General features: G+C 50.9%; 1 protein-coding gene across 17 annotated transcripts in view; it reads left to right on the forward strand.

Moving 5' to 3' along the window:
- Positions 1 to 18,650, forward strand: part of LOC138740935 (neurexin-2-like) — an 838,414-nt gene extending 819,764 nt beyond the window's left edge. For all 17 annotated transcript variants that reach the window (XM_069894277.1, XM_069894290.1, XM_069894282.1 and 14 more), the window contains one exon: positions 17,733 to 18,650. In XM_069894277.1, coding sequence (XP_069750378.1) covers positions 17,733 to 18,625 — 893 coding nt within the window. In that variant the 3' untranslated portion in view covers positions 18,626 to 18,650. The remainder of the gene's footprint in view (positions 1 to 17,732) is intronic.
- The last annotated feature ends 2,200 nt before the right edge of the window (positions 18,651 to 20,850 follow it).

A 20,850-nucleotide genomic window follows, 5' to 3' on the forward strand; every position in this document is an offset into this window, starting at 1 on the left:
TCGCAGCCAACTCATCTGTCCTGGCCCTCTCCGCCCCCACACACAACAAGGACAGGATTCCCCTTGTTCTCACCTACCACCCCACCAGCTTCCGTGTCCAAGTTCCTCCTCCATTATTTCCACCACCTACTATGTGATCCCACCACCAGGCATGTATTCCCCTCTCATCCCCTCTCTGCCATCCACAGGGACCATTCACTCTGTTATTCCCCCATCTGCTTACCCCCTCCCCACTAATAGTCCACTTGGTACCTTCGCCTTGTGACCACAGGAGATACACCCACACCTCCACCCTCACCACCACTCGAGGCCCCAGACTGTCCTTCCAAGGGAACCAAAATGCCACTGGTGAATCTGGAGGCGTCATCGGCTGCATCTGGTGCTCCCGCTGTGGTCTCCTCTACGCCGGAGAGACTGGGTGCACCTCGGCTCTGTCTGTCGCTATACCGTAGATCTCCCAGTGGCCACTCATTTAAATTCCCTGCCTCATTCCCTTGCCGACGAGTCCGTTCATGGTCTCACGCACTGCAAGACTGAGACAACCCACAATTTGGAGGAACAGCACCTCATCTTCTGTCTGGGCTCCCTCCAACCGGATGACATTAACATTGGCTTCCCCAGTTTCCATTTAAAATCCCCCCCTTCTTCTTCCCTGTCACTTTTCCCCCAGATCTATCTCTCTCTTTCTTTCTCCCTTCTTTCCCCGCTGTCAAAAATCACCTCTCCTCTTACATATCCAATTTACACCTCAGGTTGGGACTCTCCCTGAAATATTTCTGCACATATGATCTTGACTCCTTTTATCTCCAGGATGTACACAGTATCGGTCCCCACACCCTATATAATGTGCAAAGTTATGACAATTTTGCTGTATCTGTGAAGCACCTCAGCTCCAGGTTATAGAACACATGAAGTACTACATAGAACCTTTTACTTAATTCACATGGCACAAACTAAAAATTGACATGCAGAAACACACATTATGCATGAAGTTCACAACACAATCTTCATATAATTAATCATAGGATCATGAGAGCCAAAATAGGCCATTCAGCCCATCGAGTCTCCCCTGCCATTCAATCATGAGCTGATCCTTTTCCCCACTCAGCCCCACTGCCTGACTTACTCTCTGTACCCTTTGATGCCCTGGCTGATCAAGAATCTCTGCCTTAAATACACCCAATGACCCGGTCTCCACAACCGCCTGTGGCAACAAATTCCACAGATTCACCACTCTCCAGCTGAAGAAATTCTTCTGCGTCTCTGTTTTGAGCAGACGCCCTTCAATCCTGAGGTTGTGCTCTCTTGTCATCGATTCTCCCACCATGGGGAACAACCTTTCTACATCAACTCTGTCCACGCCTTTCAACATTCAAAATTTTTCAATGAGACCCCCTCCCCCATTTTCCTAAATCCCAATGAGTACAGGCCAAGAGCCATCAAACCCTCTTTGAATGATAACCCTTTTGTTCCCGGATTACCTTATATTTTATAACAGACAGCACCAACCAATTTTGCATATGAGGAACACCATGTTCAATTCCAATCCAACTCTTCAGCAAATAAACCAGTCCTTGCCAGCAGAGCGGTCATGGTGGGCCTTTTGGGACTGAGATGAGGATATATTTCTTCAGAAATTGATAGGTCTTTATGAATTCTCTCCTCTGAGGAGCTGTGGATAGTCAGAGTGATGGTCGTGATGGAGAGCGTGTTGCACATTTTAGGAATTGACGGACACGGGGAGCTGGGACTTTTCTCTTTGGAGTGAAGAAGGATGAGAGGTGACTGAATAGAGGTCCTGAGAGGCGTCGATAGGGTAGATGGCCAGTATTTGTTTCCCAGGTCGGGAGTAGCAAACACCAAAGGATGTCTGGTCAATGTGAAGGGAGGGAAGCTTAGGGGGAAGAGAGTGGTGGGGGCCTGTAATGCCTTGCCAGGGATGGTGGTGGAGGCTGGAACGTTAGAGGCATTTAAGAGATTCTTCAACAGGCACATGAATGGAAGGAAAACTGAGGTAGGAAGAGTTTAGTACTTTTTAGAGGTTTATATTGGTTGCCACAACATCAAGGGCTGAAAGGCCTGTACCTGTACTGTGTGGTAATGTTCTAGGTTCTCAGCTGGGAGAGGAGACCCTAATTCACTGAATGGCAAAGTGGACTCTAGCGGTTGGGAGCTGCCTCCATTTCTTTGAACCCTGCTTCTCCAATTTCTGATCTCGGCAACCACCTTTCCCCTAAATCTCTTGCCAGTGCCCTCAGTAGTAATGCCCACTCCAGTCTTTTGGGCATAACCAAAGACAGTGTTCATTTAGTTGGCATGTCTGTCATGAGCTGCTACACCCAAGAATCATATTCAGCCACATAACTAAGATTTCAAAGCCAATTTAATAATGTTCTCCATCACAAAAGTAATAAAACCATTGTGTAGTACATTACCAGCCACAAATCTAATAAACTTGTCTCTGTAATCCAATCATTCTGTGCACCCAGCATGTAATTTAATGGTTCCCATTTAATATCAGCTGCTGCCTTAACTAGTTTCATACCACAATCATGAATATGGATCTTTTTTCAAAAGATTGCTTGCACTAAAGTCCAGTTAGAAGCATTGCCCACGTTGTGGCTCCTTTGGCAAGAACCTGGAGTTTAGACACACAGGCCCTTCCAGCCCATGAGCCTGTGCCACCCAATTGACCTACAACCCCTGGTTCATTTTGGAGGATGGGAAAAAACTGGAGGCTCCGGGAAGAACGTACAGACTCCTTACAGATAGTGCAGGATTCAAAGCCCAGTCGCTGGCGCTATAACGGAGTTGAGCTAATCCCTACGCCAATCGTGCCTCCCTTGTTAAAGTTGTTTCTCACACCCAAGGAGGATCACATGAAACATGCTCAACCTTTGTTCGTTGTAGGGGGGGAAGGCTGGTGTTATATAAAGCATAGGGCTTGAGCACCTCAGCAGGCTGATCGGAGAGAGTCAGGCGCATGTCAAAAAGAAGAATTTAAAAGGAGGACCTTTCGCAGACCAATCAAATTGTAATTCATTAGCAGGAATGAATAAAAATAAAGCAAGTGGAGAGGCCATGGTTGGAGTGGCCAGTGTGTGAGTGGTCCAGTGTCAGAGTGATCCAGTGTGTGAGTGGTTCAGTGTGTGAGTAGTTCAGTGTGTGAGTGGTCCAGTGTAGGAGTGGCCCAGTGTGTGAGTGGTTCAGTGTGTGAGTAGTTCAGTGTGTGAGTGGTCCAGTGTAGGAGTGGCCCAGTGTGTGAGTGGTCTAGTATGTGAGTGGCCCAGTGTGTGTGGCCCAGTGTAGGAGTGGCCCAGTGTCGGAGTGGTCCAGTGTAGGAGTGGCCCAGTGTGTGAGTGCCCCATTGTAGGAGTGGCCCAGTGTGTGAGTGGCCCAGTGTAGGAATGGCCCAGTGTGTGAGTGGCCCAGTGTCGGAGTGGTCCAGTGTGTGAGTGGTCCAGCGTCAGAGTGGTCCAGTGTGTGTGTGATTCAGTATGTGAATGGTCCTGTGTAGGAGTGGCCCACTGTGTGAATGGCCCAGTGTGTGAGTGGTCCAGTGTGTGAGTGGTCCAGTCTGTGAGTGGCCCAGTGTTGAAGTGGTCCAGTGTAGGAGTGGCCCAGTGTGTGAGTGGCCCAGTGTCGGAGTGGCCCGTTAGAGGCTTTGGTTCGAGGGGCTTTGATGAGTGGAGGCTGAGGACACACTACCATAGTAACCTAGAGTAGGGAGTGGGGATGGCACCCAGAGCAGTGAAATGCTCCAATTGCAGGATGTGGGGAATCGGGAGTGTCCCTGATGACGGCACCTGCAAGAGGTGCATCCAGCTGTAGCTCCTGACAGACCAAGTTAGGGAACTGGAGCTGGAGCTGGATGAACTCCGGATCATCCAGGAGGTAGATGGGATGAGAGATAGAATCAGAATTAGGATTTATGGTCATGAAGAAGTCATGAAATTCAGTGTTTTGTGGATGCTTCACAGTGCAAATATTATAACCATTTTACAACAATAATAGAGCAGTGGTGCTGGGTGGGAAAATGGATCAGCTCATGATTGAAAGGTGGAGAGACTCAATGGGCTGAATGGCCTGTTTCTGCTCCTATGTCATGCAGTTATGAGGTGGTTCAGCATTACATCCAGTTGGATAATGTCCTTTGAGGACAGCTTGCATTAAAGGGGCTCGATAAGGTTGAAGGACGGACAGTTCCTAACCAGATCAAGCGTGTCTTCTTGCAGATCATGGCAGGGAGCTGGGTGAAGTGAAGGGACAATGCACAAAAAAAAGAGAACAAATAACTTCAAGTGCAGGAAACGGCGAGACCCTGGTTGCAGCCAGATGTAAGGATGTTCAGAGCAGTCTCTCCCTGCCACTGTAGTTGTACATTTAATACTGAGAAAGCAAACTAAATTATAGACGAGAATGCATTGCAACCTTTATCTCATCAGGTCTTCAGGCTGTTTTTTGCAGAAGACTGCAACATCTTTCTGTTTTCCTGATCTCCACACTGGCAGAGGCCCTATGTGACAAGGCAAATTACCTTTAAGCTTGCACTGATTTAAATTCCCCAGGAAAAGAGCTTCCCGAAATTATTACCCAATCAAGGTCCCATAAAGCTCCCAATGAATCTCTTGTGATCGTGTTGATTTTAATCACTGACCAGGAATGAGAGCCTTTCAGTTAACAGTCCTTTCATCTTCTCATTACTGCCCCCAAATCTTTCAAACCCGATGAAGAGTGTTGTGATAGGGAAGTGTCACAGTCAATTTGTGCACCATCAGCCCCCACGGGGTCACAGTGACAAATGGACTCTTTGATTAAAGGATAAATGTGTGGCCAGGACCGCAATGGGAATGTCATCGTCCATACAGGCAGTAGAATATTTCATAAAAATTTCAAAATCGGGAACTGAAGTCAGCCATCATCTAAATCACAGTGAGTAAAGTCCCAGACGACTCATTCTATCCTCCCAGGCCAACCCCCTTATCTCTGGAATCAACCTGGTGAACCTCCTCTGCACCGTCTCCAAAGCCAGTCCATCCTTCCTCGAGTAAGGAGACCAGAACTGCAGGCAGTTCTCCAGAGCGGCCTCACCAGGACCTTGTCCAGTGGCAGCAGAATCTCCCTGCTCCTAAATTCAGTCCCTCCGGCAACGAAGGCCAACGTTCCATCTGCCTTCTCGACAACCTGCTGCACCTGCAAACCAACCTTTAATGATTCATGGACAAGCCCTCCCGAGGCCTTCTGCATAGCCACACGCTGCATTCGCTTGCCATTTAAATAATCATCTGATCTTTCACACTGGATCCCCTCACATTTATCAATGTTGTTCTCCATCTGCCAGACCCTTCCCCACTCACTTACCCTGTCTCTATCTCACCGTAGACTCACCATATCCTCTGCACAATTTTCTTTTCCACTCAGTTTCACGCGCGCTTGAGAGATCCTCTTGTTTGTTTATTTTCCACATTACAAGTGGTACAATGAGAAAGGTTCTACTGCGAGGTGTTGAACAGATTACCTCTATCAATCATACAGCTGGGAGGCTTGATCAGGCCCTGGTGCGGCCTCGCATGGAGAATTGTGAGCAATTTTGTGTTCCTTGTTTGAGAAAGGATGGGTTGACGTTGGAGAAGGTTCAGAGGAGGTTCCCAAGGATGATTCTGGAATGAGAGGGTTTTCATGTGAGGAGCGTTTGACGGGTCTTGGCCTGAGCATTCACATGCTCAGCTGAGTTCTTGAACCCCTGCCATTGAGTTCTTGAACCCCTGCCATTGTTCTTCAGCCTCCCGCAACCTCCTCCTGTCTGTCCTCTCTGGAGCCTCATTTTTTATCGGCCCTGTCTGTAAGGTGATCCAGTTTGAAAATGTGAGGTGATCCAGTTTGAAAGATCAGATGATTATTTAAATGGCAAGTGATTGCAGTGTGCGGTTGTCCAGAAGGCCTCGGGAGGGCTTGTGCCTGAATCGCTAAAGGTTGGTTTGTGGGTGCAGCAGGTTGTCGAGAAGACAGATGGAACGTTGGCCTTCATTGCCGGAGGGATGGAATTTAAGCAGGTGACCTGGCTTACCAAAATGCAGCCTGTGGAAAGAACGATAGGCCATCCTTGTCTTGATGTAGCACTGATCGAGTGTGCTGGGCACCTCGGGGACAGCAGGCTTTCTGCTGCTGGGAGTTGGGCATCGTTTTCTTGATACAGGCCTGGTTAAAGTCACCAACTATGATTTGTAGACTGTCAGGTGGGCCATCTCTTGCTTACTGACCACATTGTGGAGCTCCACTAGTGCCTGGAGTGTAGGAGGTTGACGGGGGATTTGATAGAGGTATTTAAAATTATGAGGGGGTAGACAGAGTAGATGTGAATAGGCTCTGCCCCTTAAGGGGAGGTGAGATTGGAACAAGGGATCATGTTAAGGGTTAGGGGGCAGAACTTCAGAAGTAACATGAGAGGAAGCTTCTTTACTCAGAGAGGGGTGGCTGAGTGGAATGACCTTCTGGAAGAGGTGGTTGCAGCAGGGTCAATTTTGTCATTTAAGAGACAGTTGGATGAGTGCATGGATGTGAGGGGGTTGGAGGGTTATGGACAGGAAGCAGATAGGTGCAGACTAGAGGGGCCGAGATGGCCTGTTTCTGTACTGTGATTGTTATATGGTTATATATGGCATCGAGAAAGAGATATAATTTCTGGGGAGAATCACTGAGGAGAAGAAGGGTCTGCATTTAATCGCAATTTGGTCCAAGTCAATGGAGCGAGAGGTCAACATGACCCCAACATCCGTACACCAGCTGGTATTCACTAAAAAGTGCACACCACCCCCTCTCCCTCTGCCAGAATCGGAGTTCCAGTCCAGTCTGCGAATAGCGAAACCCTCCAGTCGGGTCGCAGTGTCCAGTGTAGTCTCTGTAAACCAGGTCTCAGTGCAGCAAATAACTGAGGTTTGACTCACCTGCCTTTGATAAACCAACCTTGCACTAAGGCCATCAGTTTTGTTTTCCACTGAGTGGACATTCACCAGGAATATGGACAGAAGGGGAGGACTTGATCCTTCATGCTTCAGACTGGTTTCAATGCCAGTCCTCTGTCCACATTTCCAGCCTGGATCTTGGTAGTGGGCTGCCCGTTAATGGCCATGGAGTGTTAGAGAGAAGGGTGACAGGTGTGTGAGAGTTACAGTAAGCAGGGTACAAATGTCTGGGTGTTATGGTGAAGGGAGTGTTGGTGTTACAGTGAGGGGTATCTGTGTGAGGGGGTGGGGATCATCATTAGGCTCTGGTGACTGGTGTAAGGTGTAGCATTTTAATTTCTGCTGTTTTAACAGGTCCATGTGGGGTGGGGGGGGGGGTAGGAGAGCTGATCAATGATCCAATGAGAGACTGATTCCTGCAGCACAAGCTGGTCAGGGTGGGAAGGGAAGGGTCCTGTGGTGGGAAGGGAAGGGTCCTGTGGTGGGGAAGGAAGGGTTCTGTGGTGGGAAGGGAAAGGTCCTGTGGTGGGAAGGGAAGGGTCCTGTGGTGGGGAAGGAAGGGTCCTGTGGTGGGATCATGCTGACCTTGGCAGAAGCGTTGGATGAGAAGGTGTTGAATGCATAGCCTGAGGGTGGGATGGAGTGAAGCTCAGGGGGACGAGAGGGTGCTTATCCTTTTTCTGCTTGGGAGGGTGGAAATCGGGGAAAAGGAGGAGATACAGGTGTGGGCTTTAATACGACCGTTCAGGGCAATACACATTTATTGGAAGACATGAACTAGTTTGGTCGGCAACATCCTGCTATGGAGGTAAGTGGGAGAAAGGAGCAGAGTTCCTACAGGAGACATTGTGACGAGAGGCAAGACCCTGCAGGTGTGGCAGCCAATAGATGTTTGCAGATCGTTCGTCTCATGAAATGGAGTCAGAGGAGTTCCAGGAAGGGGGAAGCATCCAGGAAAATCTAATTTTTTGTGGATGGAGTTAATAGTCGCAGCTGTTGCAATGAGCTGCAAACGAGTGGGTCGGCCAGTATGGGGCAAAGCAGGAAGTTCCTCAGTTCCTGAGATTGGAGTAAAAACCCACAGAGAGGCCGGAGGAACTCGGCCGGTCTTGCAGCGTCCACAGGAGGTGAAGGTAGATCCACCGACATTCCGGGCCTGAGCCCTTCCTCGAGTGCATGAATTAAAGACTGGGGAGAGAAAGGCGAAAGGATTGGAGGGGAGAGGGGTCCAGATCAACAAAAGGAGTGAACAGATACGAGAGGAGAGGTGAGCATGATCTTGGCTCTGTGGAAGGGCATGGAGGGAAAAGGGAAGAGAGAGACAGCTCGAGGGAAAGAGATGGGAAAAAAGGAGAGGGTTCTCTTAATGTAAAATGGACGACATTAATGCCATCTGGTTGGAGGCTGTTCCTCCAATTTGCAGGTGGTCATAGTCTGGCCATGCATGAGACAGGTGTGTTGGCAAGGGAATGTGACGGGGATTGAACTGGATGGCCACTGGGAGATATGCACTGTTGCAGTGGACAGAGTCGAGGTGCTTGATGAGGCGATCTCCCAGTCTCTCCGATGTAGAGGAGAACACAGTGGGAGCACTGGATTGCAGCCGACAACCCCTGCAGGTCCACCAGTGAAGGGTTCCTTCACTGGGTAGGATGGTCTGAGGCTCCAAACGGGGCATGGGTGCGAGTGGAGCATTTCCTGCGGTCGCAGGTTTGGGGGGGGATTCAATCGGTGGGGAGGAAGGAGTGGATGAGGGGAAGATGTGACTGGGGATGGGATCCTGTGGTAGATGACGGGAGTAGTGGAGGAGAATGTGTTGAGGCTGGTGGGGTAGCAGGTGAGGACAAGAGTGGCGCTGGAATTTTGCTCCCATTCACAACCTCTCCAATTTGTGGGGTGGGGGGGGGGAGGAAGTGCAGGAGAAACCTCCAGCAAAGCAAAGGAAAGATTGAGTTATGGATCTTTAGGAGTGAACCAGGCTTTCAAATGTGATGAAGTTTCTCTGTGCTGCTGAGGGCACTGGTGCATAACTAACATTTGACGTTTCATTTACACCCCCCTTTTTTTACAAAATATCTTATCGTTATATAGATCTACAATGTGCTCTAAACCTCATCAACAAACAAAGATGGCTGATATTTCAAATATGATGTGAAATTTTTTTGAGATAATCCACAGGTCCTGCACCCATTCCTTGCCCAAAGCTCTTGAGCTCATGGTAAGTACACAGGGTCCATTCACAGTGTCACAAGGATGAAAGCTGGGCCCACCCATTGCCAGCTGAGCCAGAACCCATCCACCCTTCTGTTCCCCTCACTCCTTTATTTCCTATTTCTCTCGTTGAAGCCAAGCCTCTTGTCCCATGGTTGCTCTCAGATCAAGAGCTTGCTGTTTGTTCAGGGGATGGTACATGAAAATCCTCCGAAGGTACAAGATCCCATTGGATGGCTGTGCAGAATTGAGGGGCTGAATGGCCTCCTCTTAATTATTAGATTGTTCCAGTAAAGCCTGTCCCTTGAGAGCCAGCACTCCCATTGATGGAGCAGCATAGTTATTGTAGCGGTCAGCTGTAAAGGCGCCAGCGACTGGGGTTTGAATCCTCCACTGCCTGTGAGGAGTTTGCATGTCCTTCCCGTATCTGTGTGGGTTTCCCTCTGGGGGGGGGGGGTCCAGTCTCCTCCCACCCTTCAAAAATGTACAAGGTGTCAGGTCTTCCAATAAATGTGCATTGCCCTGAACGGACTCGTGGCCTGTTACCATGCTGTACATCGAAATTTAAATTTAAATTATTTACTCGACTCCTTAATCTCTTACTGATGCCAAATAATCTGGTTCCCATCAAAGCCCAACCCTTTAGTCCTAACTTTTAAATCAATGTTCTACTCATTGGTCCCAACATTTAGTCAGTCCATTCCGCTAACTTCCCAACTGTCCAGAGAGGCGAGGCGAGGAACGAATCAGGGAGATGTCAGGGGGGAGGTGTTTTACACACAGGGTAGTTGGTGTCAGGAATGCATTTCTAGTGGTGGTGGTGAAGGCTGGTACAATGGGAACCCTCTGACAGGCACATGGATACAAGGGAAATGCAGGATTCTGGGCCCTGAGGGAGGAAAGGCTTAGACTGATGTGGAGTTGGTTTACATGGGCCAGCATGACATTGTGGACACACAGGAAATGCAGGGTTCTGGGCCCTGAGGGAGGGAAGGGTTAGACTGATGTGGAGTTGGTTTACATGGGCCAGCATGACATTGTGGACACAAGGGAAATGCAGGGTTCTGGGCCCTGAGGGAGGGAAGGGTTAGACTGATATGGAGTTGGTTTACATGGGCCAAAATGACATTGTGGACACAAGGGAAATGCAGGGTTCTGGGCCCTGAGGGAGGGAAGGGTTAGACTGATGTGGAGTTGGTTTACATGGGCCAGCATGACATTGTGGACACACGGGAAATGCAGGGTTCTGGGCCCTGAGGGAGGGAAGGGTTAGACTGATGTGGAGTTGGTTTACATGCGCCAGCATGACATTGTAGGCTGAAGGGCCTGTTCCATCGTTTGAGTCCACTGCCAGTCATTCCATCAGGACACTTTAATCCCCATTGAATTCCATGGCCATGATCTTCTATATCTTAAGAGGAAGAAAGTCTACTGATTGTCTGCAAACCAGAGGCAACAAAATTAAAAATGATTTTGTAACCAACTCCAAAATGATGAAAGAGGAACCATCTGAGAGAACATTATGTATAGCACAGAACAGACCCTTTACTCCATGAGCTTTCTAAACCTACCCCACAATCTTTCTTCCAACCATGCCCCTGTCTAATTCTTTAAGTGACCCAGATGGACCAGGCTCCACCACCAGCCAGCAATGCATTCCAGGCACCCACTGCTCCCTGTGTGAACAAAAACAAAAACCTACCTCTGATATCTCCCCTAGACTTTCCCCCACTCACCTTTAACAGATGTATTCTGGTGCTTAGCCATGGCTGCCCTGGGAAAAAGGTGTCCACCCTGCCCACGGCACTCACCACCTTGTGCATGGAACCCCCCCCCCACCCCCCCCCCCATTCAACCATGAGACATTTTCTCCATTCCAGGAAGAATCCTGGAGAATGTTTTCGGGACCCTCTCGAAAGCTACCACATCCTTCCAGGTGACCAGAACTGAACATAATGCTCTAGGTCTGGTCTAACATATTCAACAGGGTTGTAACTTCCTCATGGCTCTTAAAACCTTAAAGGCAATAAGATTGAGCAGAAATAATCCATTCAGCCCATTGACTCTGCCCCACCATTCAATCATGAGCTGATCCATTTCCCCACTCAGCCCCACTGCCCATAACTTTTGATGCCCTAGCTAATCAAGAACCCATCAATCTCTGTTTTAAATGACCCGGCCTCGACAATCACCTGTGGCAAAAAATTCCATAGATTCACTGCCCTCCGGCTGAAGAAATTCCTCTGCATCTCTGTTCTGATCAGACACCCTTCAATCCTGAGGTTGTGCCCCCTTGTCCTACACTCTCCCACCATGGGAAAACAGCCTTTCTCCATCTAGTTTTCAACATACATTGAGATTCCACCCTTCCACCCCATTCTCCTAAATCTCAAACACTCCTCGTATGATAACCCTTTCATTCCCGGAATTGTCCTTGTGAACCTCCTCTGAACCCTCTCCAATGTCAGCCCATCGTTTCTCAAATGAGGAGCCCAAAACTGCTCACAATTTTCCACGCGAGGCCCCACCAGGGCCTGATAAAGCCTCAGCATCCTATCCCTGCTCTTATATTCTATTCCTCTTGAAATGAATGCCAGCATTATATGAATGCCCGCCCCTGCAGTGAATAGTTATGTGTAAGGCCATGCCAGCACTTAGATGTGATCAACCACGATGCCCATTTAATATGGAATAGGTCAAGCAAGGATCAAGTCAATCAGATGCCAAACACTCAATGAGAACAGGGCCGATTTACCAGTGTCCCATGTGCCTTGATTCTCTATTCTGAAGAAAGCATGTGATAGGAGCAGGATCTGGCCATCAACCCAGCTCCACAATTCGAATCATGACTGCTATATCCCTCCTTTCAAACCCCTTCTCCTGCCTTCTCCCTATAACCTTTGATGGCCATACTTATCAAGACTCCATCAAGCCCCACTTTAACTCTAGCCAATGGATATGAATGTCTGATCCCTCACGCGGCATCTGTCAGGAGGCACAATGTAAAGTCACCATCTGCCCCATTGCTCAGGTGAAGAGAGAGGAGTTAACGAATAAATAAGTTGTGCTTCAGGGCCAGAGACCCGGCACCCTCAAAAGATATAGGAGCAGAAGTTGACCAATCGGCCCATCAACTCTGTTGTCTTTCTAACCACAAGCTGATCCATCCTCCCACCCAACCCCACTCCCCAGTCTTCTCCCCTTAACCCTTAATCAAATCCTTGTCAATCTCTGCCTTAAATACACCCAGTGACCTCACTTCCACAGCCGCCTGTGGCAACACGTTCCACCGACTCACGATCCTCTGACTAAAGAAATTTCTCCGCGTCTCTGTTTTTTAAATTGATGCCCTTTTATCCTGAAGTTGTGCCCCCTTGTCCTAGACTCCCCAACCGTGGGAAACATCCTGGCCACATTGACTCTGTCCAGCCCTTTTAGCATTCGAAATACCCCAATGAGGACCCCCTTCATCCCTCTGTACTCCATTGAGTCCAGTCCAAGGGCCGACAGTCATTCCTCATATACTAATTCTTTTATTCCTCATATCGTTCTAGTAAATCTTCTCTCCAATGCCAGCACATCTTTTCTCAAACACAGCGCCCAATAGTGTACACGGTTCTCCACATGAGGTCACACCGGCACTTTATAGAGTCTCTACATCACATCCCTACTCGTGTATCAACAACATCCCAGCTCCTGGACTCTGATTTATGAAGGCAAATATGCCGAAAGCTATTATTTACCTGATGCCACTTTCTGGGAATTATGTATCTGATTTAGTTCCACCTCAGTCCCCGACCATCACAAAAACATTTACACCCCACAAAACAAGCCCTTCAGCTCTAGGTCAGCCCCTTCCCCATCAATCACTTCTCTCAACCATCTCAGTCCCACATTCCCTCATCCCTCCTGGTAAAGATCTGTTTCTGAAGATCTGTGGACTGTTGATACCAGTAGCGCCCATTTCCAGTCTCGGCCACAGGTGAAAACTCTTTCCCCACTCCAAGTCAGTTTAAAACTTGAGATAATCCGAGTACCCCAGTCAAGTAATCCCCCTCTCCCCAGTTCTTGCTGCCAATTCTCCGACTTTGACCCAATGAAGGAATGGGTGCAGGTCACGTGGATTGGATTTTGGAACCGACATACTAACATTGAAAGCGGTGTCTAATATCACTGCTCTATATTGAATGTAATTATGTGTGCTCTGAAAATGAATTTTCGTCCTTTTTTTGTGGGTGAAGGGTTTTTTTTTAAAGTTGAAACATAAACTTAGATGGGGGTTCAGTGTTTTGGGGCATTAGCAATGGTGTGAGTGGGGTTCTTCATGATCGCTGTGGAGGAACTTCCTCTCATGAATGATGTGTGCATGAATGTGTGCACATCTGTACCGCGTTGTGAGTCAGTGCCTGTGCATTTGTGATGTCTCTTTTAATGACATGAGGCCAGTTTGCCCATAGAGTCTATACTGGCTCTGAGAGCAATCTAATTTTTCCACCTGTTTTCCGTGTTATCTGGTTCCCCCCCCCCACCCCCCCCCACCACCACTTGCCTTACATGAGGGGCAATTTACAATGGCCATTTTATACCCAATATCTTTGGGATGTGGGAGGGAACTAAGTCTCCTTAAGGGGAACCACAGAACCTCAGGGAGATCATGGTCATTCTACCCAGACAGGACATAGATTGGAACAAGTGTGTGGGGCCTGGAGGATATGTGTGATGGCTTCTTGGTGAAAGAACCATGATTTTCTGGATGGGGCCCAGAACATGTCCCCTGGTCCGTCACCCCACTGCCCACCAGACCTCATACCTGGATAATGTCAACCCCTTCCAGTGTCCACTGGACCATGTCCCCTGGTCTGTCACACCCCAGTGCCCACCAGTCCTCATACCTGGTCTGTCAACTCAGTGCCCAACAGACATACCTGGTGTATACCCTGTGCCCACCTGACCTTGTACCTGGTCTGTCACCTCAGTGCCAACCAGACCTCATACCTGGTCCATCCCCCATGCCTACCAGTCCTCATACTTGGTCCATCACCTCAGTGCCCACCAGACCTCATACCTGGTGTCACACCCCCCAGTGTCCAGCAGATCATGTCCCCTGGTCCGTCACCCCACTGTCCACCAGACCTCATACCTGGTCAACCCCTTCCAGTGTCCACTAGACCGCGTCCCCTGGTTTGTCACACCCCAATGCCCACCAGTCCTCGTTCCTGGTCCATCACTTTAGTGTCCACCAGACCTCGTACCTGGTCCATCACCCCAGTGCCCACTAGTCCTCATACTTGGTCTGTCACTTCAGTGCCCACCAGACCTCATACCTGGTGTATACCCCATGCCCACCTGACCTTGTACCTAGTCCATCCACCATGCCCACCAGACCTTGTACCTGGTCTGTCACCCCAGTGCCCACCAGATGTACCCAATCCATCATCCCAGTGCCCACCAGACCTCATACCTGGTCCATCCCCTGTGCCCACCAGACCGTACATGGTGTCAACCCCACCCCAGCATCTACCAGACCATGTCCCCTGGTCCGTCACACCCCAGTGCCCACCAGACCTCATACCTGGTCCATCCCCAGTGCCCTCCAGTCTCATACCTGGTTGGTCATCCTGTGCCCACAGACCTCGTAACCAATCCATGACCCCAGTGCCTACCTGACTTTGTACCTGGTCATTGTTAATGCCGCACCCACCACCCCTCACTCCCAGTGTGGGTTGGTTAATAACAACTCTCCATCAGGGACCCCACAGAGATTTGATTAGTCAGGGGTATTCAGAGTTATGGGGAGAAGGCTGTGGAGTGGAGCAAAGTGGGGGGATGGCAGGGAAGACTCAATGGGCTAATGAGTCTATTTCTGCCCTTATATCTTGTGAACAATCCCTCCCATTGAGGAACTGAGCCCTCCCCAGTATTATCACTTCTAACATCCTGATTTTGGATTCTCAATCGCTGGGGAGACTGGGAGTGCCAACCCAGACTAGGAAAGCCCATCCCAAAATCAGGTGTCACCCTGAACCCAAACTGACACAAACCTTCCTCTCTATCCTCTCCCACGGCCATACCACATCTATGAAGCCCCATCCTCCCCCTCCCACCCCAGTGCATCCCCCCTTGCTTTCAAACTCAGGGCACCCGCTCTCCCTGTCCCCAGTGATGAGACTGACATATCCTCTTCCAGACGAGAGGAGAGGGGAAGTGGCAGAGCGCCAAGATCAGCAGGGACTACCCCCCATCCCCGCCAGCTCCAGAGTGTGTGGAGGTGCAAACTGGTGTGCATTGATGTAATCTGGTGGGGGGAGGTGTAAGCTGGTTTGAGATGTGAGCAGGTATGTGGGTGTAAGCTGATGTGGGGAGGTGTGTGCTGGTGTGTATGGGTGTGAGCTGGTGTGTGTAGGCGCAGGCTGGTGTGTCTGTGTAGGTGTGATCTGGTGAGTGGGTGTGCACTGGTGAGTGTGTGCACGCATGTGAGCTGGTGTGTGTGTGGGTGTGATCTGGTGTGTCTGTGCGTATGAGCATGTGATTGTTGGTGTGAGCTGGTGATGTGTGTATGAGAGCTGGTGCGTGTGTGGGTGTGAGCTGGTGAGTATGTGTGGGTGTGATTGTGAGAGGTGTGTGTGGGTGAGAGTGTGAGCTGGTGTGTGCTGATGAGTGTGTGAGCTTGTGAGTGTGTGGGTGTGAGCTGGTGAGAGTGTGTGGGTGTGAGCTGCTGAGTGTGTGTGGCTGTGAGTTGGTGTGTGAGTGTGGGTGTGAGCTCGTGTGGATGTGAGTGTGTGAGCTCCTGTGGGTGTGAGCTGGTGAGCATGTGTGGGTGTGAGTTAGTGTGTGAGCTGGTGAGTTTTTGGGTGTGAGCTGGTGAGAATGTGTGGGTGTGAGCTTGCGTGTGTGTGTGTGAGCTGGTGAGTATGTGTGGGTGTGAGCTGGTGTGTGTGGATGGGTGAGTGATGATATGAGTGTGAGCTGGTGTGTATGGGTGGGTGTGAGAATGAGCTTGTGTGTGTGTGAGCTGGTGAATGGGTGTGAGCATGTGGGTGTGATCTGGTGTAAATGGGTGAGGTAGTGAGTTTGTTGGGTGTGAGCTGGTGTGCAGGTATGAGCTGGTGAGTGTGTGTGGGTGTGAGTTGGTCTGAGTGTGGGTGTGAGCTGGTGAGTGAGTGTGAGCCTGTGGGTGTGAGCTGGTGTAAATGTGTGAGCTACTGAGTTTGTTTGGGTGTGATCTGGTGTGTGGGTGTGAGCTGGTGAGTGTATATGGGTGTGAGTGGGTGAGCTGGTGTGAGTGTGTGAACTGGTGAGTTTGTTTGGGTGTTAGCTGGTGAGTGTGCGTGGTGTGAGTGTGATCTGGTGTGTGTGAGATGGTGTGAGTGTGAGTATGAGCTGGTGAGTGTGAGCTGGTGTGTGGGTGTGAACTGGTGAGTGTGGGTGTGAGCTGGTGAATGGGTGTGAGCTAGTGTAAATGTGCGAGCTACTGAGTTTGTTTGGGTCTGAGCTGGTGTGTGGGTGTGAGCTGGTGAAAGTATGGGTGTGAGTTGGTCTGAGTATGTGTGTGAGCTGGTGTGAGTGTGTGAACTGGTGAGTTTGTTTGGGTGTGAGCTAGTGTGTGCATGGGTGTGAGCTGGTGAATGTGTGAGCTGTTGAGTGTGTGGGTGTGAGCTGGTGTGGGTGTGTGTTTGAGTTAGTGTGAGTGTGTGGTGTGAACTGGTGAGTGTGTGTGGGTGTGAGCTGGTTAATTTGTGTGGGTGTGAGCTGGTGAGTTTGTTTGGGTCTGAGTGTGAGCTGGTGTGTGTGTGTGGGAGTGAGCTGGTGTGTGTGGGTGTGAGTGTGTGAGTTGGTGTCAGTTTTTTTGGGTGTGAGCTGGTGTGTGTGTGTGGGTGTGAACTTGTGAGTTTGTTTGGGTGTAAGCTGGTATGTGTGTGAGCTGTTGAGTGTGTGTGGCTATGAGATGGTGTGTGAATGTGGGTGTGAGCTTGTGTACGTGTGTGAGCTGGTGAGTTTGTTTGGGTGTGAGCTGGTGTGTGTGTGGGTGTGAGCTGGAGTGTGGGCCGCGAGTGCTGGGCAGGGGCTGAAAAAAAGGATGAAAATAGAAGTGTGAAACTCATTTCAACATCGAGCATTGTGGGTTTTTTTTTTAAAAAAAGAGAAAACGAGAATTAATTTCAGAATCTGTAGCTGAAAAGAGTTGAACTTGTCCCAGGAAATTCTTATGCAACTTTCTTTTTGTGATTTTGTTTTCCTTCATGCAATAATCATGCGGCCAATTTGTTGATGTAAGTTGCCTGTATTCCGTGATCTGTTCTTTGCTTTTAAAAAAGACATGCGTTAGGCGTCTTATATTTAAGAGAAAGCGGAAAAACCCAAAATAAAGCATAATTAAAAAAAAGCGGCATTGATTTTCATTTTGTAGTCGTGCAATGTAAAAGTTTAAGTAAAGTGCGAGAGATTTAGTAGCGATGTGTAACCCGCCGCTGCGATCGTGTTTAATGGGACTGGATGTTGTGCGGCCGCGTCCTGGCCTCTCGCCGCTCACTTGCTGCCCGCTTTTCTTTTCTGTTATAGGAGGCGAGCTCATTTTGCCCATAATCACGGAGGACGCGCTGGAAATGCCGGCCATTGTCACCCGCTCTCCCTTCCTGCCCCCGCCCCCGACCTATCGGCCACTGCTCACGGCCGCAGAGGCCACCAGGGAGCCCCTGACCGTCGGCTCCAAGCTGGGCGCCCCTTGCCTCTTGGAGCAGGAGGACGGTTGCGACGAGGTGATGGTGGCGTCGGGCTACGGCTCCGGCGAGGTGTTCGACTCCAGCTTCCCCCCCGCCGACGACGAGGACTTTTACGCCACCTTCCCCCTGGTCACCGACCGCACCCTCTTAGCCGCCGGCGACCCCAAACCCAGGGGCGCCCGCCCCAGCAAGGCACCGTCACCCAAGGGTGCCAGCTCGCCGCCCGACGCCGCCCCGCTCTCCACCTCCTCGTCATCCCCGGACATGATCCGCAAGTTGCCCGCGGGCAAGCTCAACACGCGGGAGAGCCCCAAGCCCAACCTGACGCTGCTCCCCGTCCCCACCGAGCACCATGGCAAGAAGCAGGCCAGGCGGCCGCCAGTAACGTCTGCCCCCGGCTTTGCCCCTCTGCCCACAGTCAACCCGAGCGGCGCGGGAGCCGGGGCGGCCGGGCCGCCGGGGGCCGTGGAGGTGATCCGGGAATCCAGCACCACCACGGGCATGGTAGTGGGCATCGTGGCGGCGGCCGCCCTCTGCATCCTCATCCTCCTCTACGCCATGTACAAGTATCGCAACCGCGACGAGGGCTCCTACCAGGTGGACCAGAGTCGCAACTACATCAGCAACTCGGCGCAGAGCAACGGCACCCTGGTCAAGGACAAGGCAGCGTCCGGCGCCAAGCCCGGCGGCGCCAAGGGCAAGCGCAACAAGGAGAAGGAATACTACGTCTGAGGCTGGGCGCTGGGGCGGGGTGGGAGGCACCGGGGGCGGGCGGGAGGGTGGGACAACTCCCCCCCCCCCCCCACCCGAGAGCGAGGAGGTGGAAGGGACTGAGCTGGGCGGCCGATCTCCCTCCCACCCTCAGCAGGGCATCGCCTCCAGCGTTGAACCCTCCCCTCCTCTGACTCCTCATACCCCCTCCCTCTCTACCCCCTCCCTCTCTCTCTCTCTCTCTCTCTCTCTCTCACCTTTCCCCCGGCCAAGACCCCGTTCCACCTCCCCCTCTGCGCCGATTCTGGTTTTGTTTTTGAACTCCTTGGATTTGCGAGAGGGACCTTGATGTTGGAGGAGGGTGGAGGGGGCAGCGAACTGGTGCCCGGCTTGAGCCCAGCCCCGAGACAGACGGGTTCACTTTGGAGAATATTTCCGTGGAAAGAGGGGAGGGTGGTGTCTCGGGCTCTCGACCACACGCCCGGCCGTGGAACTCCCGAGCACACCAGAGACTGCCTGGGTGTGGGCGAAAGTTGGGGGGGGGGGGTGGAGAGAGGGGATGCAGACCCCGAAGACATGGAGGGGACAGGGGTTCTCTCCTCACACCCCCAGAGAACCACGCGGTCCATGAAGTTGGTGTGGTTTTTAGACTGTGAAGAAATTCTAATGTTTACCGAATGATAAAAAAAAACTTTTCAAGTTCCTTCTCACCAGTGGAATGAAACTGGGGAAAGTCGGCAGGTGCGAGACGCACCGTGAAGCCTTCAGTGTGACATTGTCTGACTGTATAGTGTTGTTTCTTATTTTCAGTTCTTTGTTTAAGAAAACGCAGAAAATCTCCCCCACCCCTCCCTCCAACAACCCTCTCCCCTCCACCAGGACCGTGATGTATATGTATTTAAAGTGCTGCATTTAACCGCGGTTCCACGACGTGAATCTTGGACCGAAAGGCAAGGCATCTTCCACGAAGCCCCCCCGCCCGCTCCGTTTTCAAAGCACCAACAATCTGACAACCCGAGAGCCCAAAGGGGGGGGGGGGGGGGAAATAAAGTCTGTGTGTCATTCTCCTCCCACACCTTGTGCTTTGTACGGTTTGCTCATTGATATTAAGGCTCGTTCATTAAGGACTCGATGCGTTGTCTTTTGCCCACATGGGGCACAGGATTGGAAGGAGATCGTTTTCTATCATACTCTGCCCCCCCCCCTCCAGGTAATGAAATGATTGGTTGAGCTGTTGATAACGTGTGATATCATATATCTTCATGTACTCCATGTTATTGTAAAATGTTCCTAGTGACCGCCTCCCATGAGTGTAAATCTACCAGAGGGAAATACAATTGATATATACTTCGTACAGGCTGGGAGTTATTATTTGTTGTGATATCGGCTGGATGACACGTTCCAGTGATGGTGGGGGTGGCCGTGATGGGCACAGTGGTGCTGATGAATGGTAGGGGTGGTGCTGATGAATTGTAGGGGTCGTCCATGAGTCCCCATCCCAGCAGGGTTGGGACAAGCACTGACCAGTGTGGTGGTGGACATGGCCAGTCGGAGTTTTAGGGTCCATACATTTGAGTTTTGAAGACCCTTCAAGGCGAAGGTGGGATGGGGAGACAGCAAGCACCGACCCCACCCTGTCTGACCCTCTGGCCCCTACCTCCCACCTCCACCTCTGACCTTCTCTACCTCCCATCTCTCTCTGACCTCTGCCCAACCTTCCCTACCTCCCACACTCCCTTTGACCCCTACCACCCCAACGTCCCCTCTGATGGCTATCTCCCACCTCCACCCTCCCTACTCCTTCCCCGCTTCTCCCCTCTGACCTTCTCTACCTCTGCCTCAGACCTTCCCCCTCTGACCCCTACCTCCCACCTCCACCCTCCGACCTACTCTTTCCTCTGACCTTACCCACCTCCTCCCCGACCTTCCTTATCTCACACCTTCCCCCTCTGACCCCTACCTCCCGCCTCCACCCTCTGACCTCCTACTCCTACCTCCTTCCTCTGACCACCCCTACCTGCCCTCTGACCTCACCTAACTCATTTCCCCCTCTTTGACTTCCCTAGCCTTCACCCCCTCTCCCTCCTCTGTCTTCCCCAGACCCCGTTTCCTCCCCCTGTACCCCCAATGCCCTCCCTCCCCATGTCCACCATATGCCCTTGGATCTGTGCCCCTCACCTTGCCACTTAAGCACAAAGAACACCGGAGACAGGAGTAGAAGGTGGCCATTCGACCCTCTGAGTCTG

The sequence above is a fragment of the Narcine bancroftii genome, chromosome 8, assembly GCF_036971445.1.
Source record: "Narcine bancroftii isolate sNarBan1 chromosome 8, sNarBan1.hap1, whole genome shotgun sequence".
NCBI lineage: Eukaryota > Metazoa > Chordata > Chondrichthyes > Torpediniformes > Narcinidae > Narcine > Narcine bancroftii.